Source organism: Centruroides vittatus, unplaced genomic scaffold, assembly GCF_030686945.1.
Source record: "Centruroides vittatus isolate TY-2023 unplaced genomic scaffold, ASM3068694v2 contig_742, whole genome shotgun sequence".
In the NCBI taxonomy this organism is placed as follows: domain Eukaryota; kingdom Metazoa; phylum Arthropoda; class Arachnida; order Scorpiones; family Buthidae; genus Centruroides; species Centruroides vittatus.
Window position 1 is genome coordinate 13,290 of NW_027122478.1, and position 10,350 is coordinate 23,639.

The 10,350-nt window shown below is 32.6% G+C and overlaps 1 protein-coding gene and 1 non-coding gene across 3 annotated transcripts; both read right to left on the reverse strand.

Annotated features, from left to right (window-relative positions):
- Positions 1-3,181: 3,181 nt before the first annotated feature.
- On the reverse strand, positions 3,182-6,193 carry LOC136981027 (cyclic nucleotide-binding domain-containing protein 2-like). Of its 2 annotated transcripts, none has more exons than XM_067277281.1 (6): positions 5,985-6,193; positions 5,459-5,900; positions 4,668-4,772; positions 4,365-4,555; positions 4,064-4,289; positions 3,182-3,429 (listed from the first exon to the last, which is right to left on the reverse strand). In XM_067277281.1, exons 1-6 carry the CDS (start codon positions 5,994-5,996, stop codon positions 3,191-3,193), a joined length of 1,215 nt encoding a protein of 404 aa, XP_067133382.1. In that variant the 5' UTR covers positions 5,997-6,193; the 3' UTR covers positions 3,182-3,190. The 2 variants fall into 2 exon arrangements, with proteins under 2 accessions (XP_067133382.1, XP_067133383.1); XM_067277282.1 differs by having other exon boundaries at positions 3,254-3,429; positions 4,068-4,289.
- A 3,880-nt stretch (positions 6,194-10,073) lies between these two features.
- Positions 10,074-10,146, reverse strand: TRNAV-AAC (transfer RNA valine (anticodon AAC)). Its single transcript has one exon. It is a non-coding gene; the product is annotated as a tRNA-Val (tRNA).
- Between the last annotated feature and the right edge of the window lie 204 nt (positions 10,147-10,350).

Here is a 10,350-nt window from a genome sequence, read left to right on the forward strand (position 1 = left end):
ATTAATAGCTGAGTATGTACACCAATTTCGTACGAAATATGTGTACGAATATAAGATTTTATATATAATGTAACAGAAAAATCATTTTTTATATTATAAATTATTTTTATTAATTAAATTTGCTCTATTTTATCAATATCAGCAAAAATAACCTTGTAAATTTTTATAATATAGATTTAGCTGTTTTAAAGTTCATTACATCAATTTATAATTAATACCGATAAAATATTTTGATTTATAAATCTGGTTTTCTAAAATTTGTATGCAAATTATATTAGTTTATTAATTTATTAAAAGAAAAAATTTATCTTAAATAACATCCAACTAAATAGAATTAATAAAAACAGTTACTTAAAATAATTATTATATTTTAATTAAAATATTTAAACACATAATTAAGATTAGCTTATATTTAACTACTACATAATAAATTATCCTGTATTTATTTTGAATGATAATCTTTACGGAAACGTTTGTAATTTACACAAGTATAACATTGTAATAATAGATTATAAACTTAGTTAAGCGGTAAATTAAGTATTAATATACGCTTCTAATTACTCCTAATTATCGTCTATAAATAAGGAAACTACCTTTTTACTTTTATAAATTAATGTTATTTTATTTTGAACTACACGATAATTTATTTAAAATATATATTGTTTATTTCTGTGATTCTGTTGCTGTCTATGTTATATTCGAATTTATTTTGCCGTAATGTTTATATGGATATCGCAGATAGAAGAATGATATTAAAAACCATAAAAAATCTAAATGTAAATATTTTTCTCTGTTTTATCTGTTTATCTTACATTCAGTTATCCTGAAAAAAATTAAAACGCATTTAAAATAAGATACAAAATTGATGTTAATTTATCAACGTTCAGAAATATTAAAATAATAATTAAGAGGGTCCTCAACTCGGCTTTAACCATATATTTGGGAATTCTGGAGAACTATAAGCGTAGTGTAAAAAGAGGTTGCATAAATCAGAGGGACTCCATGAATCTGTTCAATATATGGTAGCTTCTAGATTATCTTACATTTATGCTTACGAAGTTATATGTTCATAACTTTGTGTAACTTTAATGTTTTATTATTCTTCATGTTACTATTATAGTACTATTTGTCACTATTATCGTTTCGTTTTGATGCTGGCTAATATTTTAAAACATGTGAAGTGACCATAAGCTGTAGTGTCATCATTTTGAAAAATATTTGTTTTATTTTAAATTACAGAAAGAAGCTTCATTTATCGAAAGTTGTGGCCGTGACTCCCCGCCAAGTAGAAAAGTCACTGACTGACTATATATAAATACACGAATTAGAGTTTCCGATTTTCGAGAGTTGATTTCTCTGCCTCTAAACGTCTAAAATAATTCTGACATTAATATTAAAAAACTATTCTTTTTTGCGATACGTAGGTATACACAACCTGCACTCAAATACTTTAATATTTTTCTCACTGCTGTTGTCGTTTTTTATGTGCTTGCTTGCCTTAATATACCTGTTGAAACTTTGTCTATGACTATATTTGAAACCACATTTACTACATTCCATTTTATTTAAGGCATAACGAGCTTTGCTCTTATGATCGGGCGAAAAGCTGAAGTCTAGACCAGGGGTGCCCAAAGTGGCACGTAAGGAGGAATCATCTGGCGTGTAATATATCATATTATTTTGATTTACACATTTTTCAATCATCCTTTTGGTTTATCACCTAATTTTCAATCAGCTTTTTTACATTTATTTTAATTTAAACATATTCGTTTAATTTATTTAAATATCGTTATTCGAAGTTAAAAACTTTGGCACGCATAAACATCAAACCTAACTATGCTTACTACATGGCACGCGGGCTCAAAAATGTTTGCCATCCCTCGTCTATCACGTCAGCACGAGTCGTATCTCGCACACAGCACACTAGAGCTCCTGGACTTTAAACTGTAATGGAGTTTAATAATTATTTGTTAACTGTATTGATATTTTGGAAAATTATTACAGTTTAGAAGAAGCAGATTTGATAGAATGCTTTATTCAATTTAGGGTATTTATCTGGTTTCGTTTCTCCCCGTTATATCGAGTTTCAATGATGATTTTATTGATTCGAAATAATCTATAGGCTATATCAGAAGTTTTCCATGTTTATGCGCAATAGGATAAGTGAATTACATACGTGATTATATTTTACCAATAAGTGTTTACATACAGTGAATGGTGAGTGATTAATTTGTAATTCTAACTCTTGATCCTTAGTTCTGTATACAGCCGTTAATGTTACAAATGTAATTTATGTTATAACAGAATAATTCAATTATGTAAAATTGAATTATTCTGGCCTATGGGGTCTAAAAGAATCTTTACACCTATACCAATCGTGGATTCAGCCGGGCCCACAATAGGTAGGTCGGCTGGTGAGAGACAGGCTCTGACGTGAAAACTTTTTGGAGTTCTTTGACCACATTATTTCGATTATGGGCATCCCAGAACAGACTTAAGTAAGCAAGACGTCAGTTTCTAGATAACTATAGAACGAAAACGGTTCAACACCGCACTCTCTTCATTCGCTCGCACACTTCTTTCCAATATAGACTATTCATAACAAAAATTTCGTAACGATTCAACCCTTGTGAGGGATCAACTCCACTCGCTTCCCTCCCTTCATTTAACTCCCCGCAAATATACATGTAATGATAATTATATTTAGCTAAAGCAGTGTTTTCCAATCTGTGGGGCGTGAGACTATTGCAAGGGGCGCGCAGTGTTTTACCAAATTATCATTTTTTAATACAAACAAATAAAAAAAAGTGGAATCGACGTCGAAAAAATGAATTAGCAAAACGGTTATGCCTAATTCACAACATCGTCCGAACGACTCGAATGCAAATGCTAAAAATCCGAACACTCATGCCGAAATGTCTCGACAAGAGTCGAGCCCCGGCGAACAATATACTTTATTTAATAAGGTATATTGTTTTGTAGACCATTAAATAAATTATAAGGACAGTATTTATGAAATTAGATTGTTACGAAAATTAATTGGGGCGCAACAAATTTTTTTCTGAAAAACAAGGAGCGAGGTACTGAAATGGAAACAAGTGAGTTCAAGAAATGTCATTTAAAACAGATTTTAATTTCAAAATTTATTATTTTATTTTATGTACAGAATGTTAAAGACTCGTACTGTACACTATTTCATTTTTTGTCTCATTAAAGTTTTCTTAACAATATTTTTTTGAATCTTTTGTAATTTCTTCTTTTCAAAATATAAGTCTAATACTCTTTGTTCTAATGGATATATTCTGTTATGTATCTTGCATAACTTTTCCATGTATTTTCTCAAGCCATATTTCAACATTATGCTCCTTGGAATTAATAGACACGCTACATTATCCATTGCAAGTAAATATGTCTTAGACATATCTTCACCTAAATACAACAAAAAGTAATAAAATAGCGTATACAGGATCCTCACAATTAAATATAAGGTGTTCAGACCTTTCTTCAGAAAGAACTATAGTAGAATCTCAACTAAATTTGGTATATGTGGCACTACTGATCTGAGTGTACAGTTTCGATTTTCGTGAAATAAAATTTACATCAAGATTCAGGCGTTAGTGCAAAGTTTGACGCTGCTGTCCAGATGATGCACATATTGTATACAGTTTTTTTTTTACCAATTTCGGGTATAAACGAGCCGCAAATTTTATTAAAATTCTCCCATAGGTAAACCTACTTTGTCTGAATTACTCTTTTACCGTAATCATATCTGTATTTTATAAATATAAATAAAATTATGCACTTTATTCCTTCGTTGAAGCAATATGCATACTAAGGAACAGCAGCGCCAAATTTATTCTTGGTGGTTGAATTTTGAAGTAAACTTTGTTCCCGAAAATCGAAACCGCATACTCAGTACACCACGTATGTCAAATTTGATAGAGACTTGATTAATAATTCTTTCTGCAGAAAGTTCTGAACACCTACTCTTTAATTATAATCAGTTTATTAGCATACAGTATATTGTGAAAATAGTAAATAAGAGTATTGTACTATATCATACCTACTCCAAAATAACTTCCATGTTTCACAATGCAGATTTCTAATAAAGCTTTATGATATCTTTTCTGGCATGTACTTGAAACATTCTTTTCATTAAATGCCAAATATCGGGTTTTTCTATGTTCATCAGTTTCGATTATATATTTCACAGCGCGTACGAATTTGCAACTTCCTGAAATTACAAAATAAACATCCTTTGGCTGTTCTTCAATTCCACCAACGATGACCTTCGGATGTATAAAAATATAATAATTTTAGACATTTTCAAAATATATTAATATGAAAATAAATTTATTTAATACCCTTTCTTTCGGGAATGAAACAATTTTTGTGAATGTGCTTATAATTTTCAATTGTTTCTCATTCCATTCGATACCATCGAATGCTGGCATGTTAACCAAGTGCTTTCTTTTCTCAACTACATCAATGTATATTATATCTCTTAATAGCGCATTAAAATCGTCATCTTCTATAACAAAAAATTGGCATGGCACTAAAATAAAAACAATGTATTATAAGAAGTTCACACTAGAAATACCGAAAAAATATAAAGTTTAAGCTTAATATAATTAAGAATAATCTGTAACAATGATAATATCTCTTACCTTTACACGTAAATGTGAGTTCTCTTTTAGTTTTATGCATTAAACTGATTTCTCCAAAATAAGAACCTTTATCAAGTTCAGTAAATTCTATTTCTTTAATTTGATCTAAAAAATATAATTAGGCTTATAATTAACATAGAAATATAATTGAAATTAATTTCAAATGAGAAGATAAATAAATTAAATAGCTTAAAGATATGCAATTTATGGGTGTTTAAAGCCATAATTAAAATTACTGAATAGGGTTGGAATAATGGTATAAGACAACGCAATACATGGACGAGCTCCCGAAAGGTAATGCGTCATGGGAGAGTAGTCTACGCCAAATTGGCTGTTATTTTGGTGTTAGACACGTGCAGAAAACATGGAAAACTCCACGTGGACAACCTGTGGTCAGGTGCAAATCAATGACCAGCATTCGATGGTGTTATACATTAGGCCATTGATGGATACAAAATTAATAAATTGAAATTAAAGATTTACGATACGAGTCACAAACGGAGTAATAAAGATATTATTTTATAACAAATTTAATAATTAGAAAATTAATGATTGGTAAAAATGTTAAAAATTAATAATTAAAAAAAAAAAAGCGAAAGAAAGACACGAGTCACAACGGAATCCTAACTAACAATCTCTGCAAACTTTTAAAACCGTTCATCTTTATTATCAAATTACTTTAATTGAATTATAGCATAAGATAGCAAAGTTACAGCAATTTTCTTAATATGTAATTTGGAAGTTTATAATTTGATATTACAGATTTAATTAACAGAAATTATACATTTTACCTGTGATTGGATGTCTTTCTGAATATGAGACAGAAACTTGTCCATCTACGATATAATACATATAAACAGGAATTTGCCCTTCTTTGATAATAACTCTTCCTTTTCCAAGAGATTGATAATATATCACACGTGCAAGTTTTTCAAGGAGATCTTGATCCAACTTCACAAAGAAAGGCATTTTTCTTATCGTACCCACAATCATACCGATATCCTTTTTGGTCCTCAGAGCACTTTCTTTTGTTATTAATTGTCTGACAACCCCAGAGATAGATCCACGTGTGACTTCTATAGGTCGACTGTATACTTTTGGATCCAAATCTCTAACTACATGACTGGGTGATGACTCTTCGGTTCCTCTTATTGACGTTGCTTCAAATAAATGTGGGACGTCACTATTATGCATTACAAACTTTGCGATATCTTTGAATCTGTTTAGAGGTCGCTGAAGGATTACATTTAGAAGAAATGATTTATTATATAATTAGTTCAATTTAAAACATTTTATCGAATTTGTAGAGTTACTTACTTTGGATGACATTATCTTTTAATATGAATTGATCAATAATAAACTCAGATTTTTGGATAAGTTTTATATATTTTTCAGTCGAAAAATGCGTTTATGTCTTGTATAAGACGAATTTTCTAATGAAATTCTCAATAGCTACTCTTTCAAAGAAAAAAAAAATCGAATACATACAAAAGTTCAAAATTATCGTTTAGATTCTAAACGATAATTTTGAACTTTTCGATTTTTCGATTTTTTTTTGAAATTTACATCTGTTATCTTTTACATCTGTTCATCGTGTTCTACAGTTTAGAATACGATGAACAGATGTAAAGAAACAGGTGCGCTACTTATCTGTTCTACTTTGAATCGTTCTGCGCAATGACGTCATGTGTGAGTAAATTCGAACAGTCATTCCAGAAATATCAATTCTTTTACATGTTGTATTTGCTGGATTATATTGTTATCCGAACATAAACATTTGAGATGTAAAAAGTTGCGCTAAGTAAAATATGACAATTTAGATGACAGTCAATTCTTTTTCTTAGGAGTTTTTCTTTGGTTAAAATTAAAGTGACTAGACGTCCCGGATAATTGTATGGTTCCTTTAACAGTACCGGTAATTTGTTTGCAGACAGCAAACGTATAGACGATAAAATTTATCCACGACGCTTTCGTTTCAATCTCGCTAACACATTGTTTGGAAGAATAATGGCGTCTTAAAGTCACGTGATCACAAACTGCCAGTAGACAACTTGCGTGTGACGTATTGCAATCCCGGATGTACGTGTTGCGCATATGAGTTTTGCTCGGCGCCATATTTGTGACGTTTCCGTTTCGTTTTAAACTCACTTGATACATGACTGAGTACTCAAACTTTAAATGGGGGGAAGTGTAAACTTTGAATCGTTCACCTAACGAAGAGATACAGTTGAAGTAAATTTTAAAACAGAATAAAACAAATTACAAAAGAAAAAAATTACCACACAGTACTTGGTGATGCTATGTAACGGTCAATAAAACTATCATGAAACATACATTTTTAGTCAGTACAACGATACCACGACTAAGTGTTATAGTTTGTTTTAATGTACTTAAATTTTTCTTGCTAGGAAAGGTCTGTTCTAAAAAATCTTTGCCAAAATTTTTGCATCAACCCAGGAACATTTTTTTTAACTCTTTCCGCCCTGTGGGCACTAAGAGGGCCTCTTTTATAAGGCCCATTATGGGTTCGGCCAGGCCCACAATGGGGCGACCGGGTGGTGAGGGACGGGGCCCGACATATCCGAACGGACCCCCCCCCGAAAAATTCCTGGGGATTTCTTGACCCGTTCGGATTCGATCCCGGGTCCCCCAGAGCGGTAGGCTGCAACCAAGGCACTTGCTACATAATTGAGCTTTAAGTGATTTGTATGTTTTCGTGTGGTTGAGTTAAAAATTGAGTTATTAAATCAAAGTGTCATCATATTCTACCTTTGACCACGAACTACGATCCTCTAAGAACGAATTCGTCATCTTCGTACGGATCAACTCCACTGTACATTAAAATTTTACTTCTGTACTAGTGGGCGTCTTGAGTAGTAAAAGTTGTTAAATAACCTATTAAAAAAATCTAGCAACGAGTTGCGTAACTTTCCCGATTGTTGTGAGATCTTAATTAAAAAAATAAATTTTATATTATTAAACATAATTAAATTTGTGTGTGGCACCATTATTTATGAGATTTTGTTATAAAAAACGTTTGTATTTTTAGTTATAAAATGGCAAAAAGCTTAATTTTGAAGGTAGAGATTAATTACATAAAAAATTGTAAATGTTAATAAAGAGTAAAATCTTCATTAAGTCCGACCGTACTCGGGATGTGATCCACCATCCTCTCGACGTTTAACTACCATAATTTAATAGCATCAATACCCTAATACACAAAATTTCGGAAATTTTTGACAAAAATTATGGGAATTATTAAGCTTTAAATTGGGTGAACAAAATCGTGCCCTCCAGCACATACTAATATTCAAACATACAGGAAATCCCCTGAAGGTTTTTGCATTTTTAGACATTTCAAGGTTTCCTGAGTCCAAAAATGTAAGAATTTCGCCGGGTCATTTTTTGATCCAACTTATACGGCTAACAAAAGCTTTAAAAAAAGTGTTAAGTAACGTACTTTTTTAAACCCGACTTTCTAACGACGAGAATGCAAATTCGTATCCTCTTCTTCAGAGATTTCTTCAAAGTTCGCTCTTGGAGAGTATCTATCCCACGTAACTTAGGATTTCTGTCATTAAAAAGAAATTAACACGTTCCCCAGGTGAGGCTCAAACTCACAACCCCGGCCTAACTTACAAGTACTGCTTATAAGTATCGTGCGCTAACCAATTGCGCCACTGGGGAAGACACTTTCCCAAACACGTTAACAATTATCAACATTTTCGTTTGCTAACGTAAACGATCCCGAACGACGCTCGAGATAAGCTAACTCGTAATTAACCTTTCACCTAGCGTCCGTGTGTTTTGTGCGTTTCGCTTTCTGCAAAGGTTGGATTCATTTTCAGAAATAGAAAGCAAAACGGCGTACCGAGAATCGAACAATCGTCACAAAATTTAAGTTAAAAATAGCGAATTTTGGAAAAAAGTAAACGAACAAGCTCCTAGCATGGAATAATTTCTTCGACTAAATTCGCAATTGTCGAATGTACAGCAAAGAGAACATTTGTTCAATGACTTATTTCTGTTTCATAATCTGCAAAGGCAGTGATGTTTCGTTTACAGGTTCACTCAATAAAAGTAAGTTTACGTTTCATTTATGGCTACCCGAACAAAGAAAATGACCTTCTCTTCTGTGAAGATTTCGCCGAACACACATCGAAGATTCCTGGCCGAAAAATACATGCTTAAAACGAAGTTCTATATTTATTTTGCATTGTATATGTTACCGGCCAAACCCGATTTCAGGCCAAACTAGTTTGTCCTAGGCCGAACTGATTTGGAATTATTATTCAAGTATATTAATGGTTAAAATAAAATTAAAAGGCAATCAATTAGATAAACAATATTTATTCAAACATAGTCTACTTAAATTATAAAAAACGGGAATAATGTACCCTAGGTATCGAAGATGACGGCTCGTCTCCGATTCCAGCAATCAGAAGACAGGCAACAGTGGGGACGCACGTTCTAACCCGACCTAACCTATTCTAATAAATTACCATAATTATTAGAATAGGTTAGGTTAGGTTAGTTTAATTAGTTTGGCCTGAAATCAGATTTGGCCGGTAACATATACAATGTATATGTTGATTTGAGCAATATAGATAATAAAAGTGGCGCGAACACTCTGTAAGCAGTTAAAGAGAAAATCGAATTTATTATTACCTCAAAAGTTTAGTCGTGAAGAAAATGGCAATGAAGTATCTGTAATTACGAGTATTCTTCATACGAAAGCTCGGAATTTCATGCACCACAATCAGGAAATTTAACCTGGTTTTCTCTTCTCCGGTTGTGCTTACACGGTACCGGGCTTGTACTTTTGTACGGCAATAAAGAACTTGAACTTGAACTTAAACTCGGTTTTCTCTTCATTCGTAAAAAAGATTATTAAAACATTTATATTATAATACCTATATACATTACTGGAAAATGAAAAAAAATCATAAACTTATTGTCCCCTAAGATGAAAATTTTATTTACACACACACTATAAGTAGTAAACGGTATACAATGATTCGCATGAGGCCATAAGCATGTGCGTAAGATCGGTTCAGCACTCTGTACTCTCTTCCGCTAGCAATGCAGGCTGCAATTCTCGTGTGGAAATGATCATAGAGTTGACAAATGTCATTCTGCAGATTGGAGTTCCATGTACTGGACATTCCAACTGGTGGTGCAGTTTGGCAAGAGTTGTCGCTAATGTTAAAGACTGGGCCAAACGAACGTCGTTTCGGTGTCCGGTGCGCAATTCTTACAAATTTGAGCGACTTTAAGAAAGCACGGAGATGTTTCGCAGAAAAGCGATGTGAATTTCGGTGAATTTGCTCAAAAATTTAAAAGGGCCGTCTACGGAACGCCGAGCAGAGATTCACACAAACATCCGCGAAACGTAAAAATTCACCTTGTGCCTGTCAGGGATCGAACCTGGGACCTTCCGCGTGTTAGGCGGATGTGATAACCGCTACACCACAAGCACATGCGCTAATGTATGGTCAAATCTGATTAATAACGTGCCTCTGGATTACGTCCACCATTCCGACTCGGAAGCATTTCATCCTGTCAGATTTATCTGTTGCGTCGTTAATGGAATTCTTGAATATTCGCTCCGTGCCTATATGTTTTGCGTTACTAATAGAAATCTCTTTGCCGTAAAATAGTGAACTTTACATTTAGGAACAAC

Coding starts and splice junctions, on each gene's coding strand:
- LOC136981027 (XM_067277281.1), bottom strand. Junction 4,773..5,458: donor AGAAAGACATCCAATCACAG/GTAAAATGTATA, acceptor TATATTTTTTAG/ATCAAATTAAAGAAATAGAA. Junction 4,290..4,364: donor TTTCATTCCCGAAAGAAAGG/GTATTAAATAAA, acceptor ATACATCCGAAG/GTCATCGTTGGTGGAATTGA.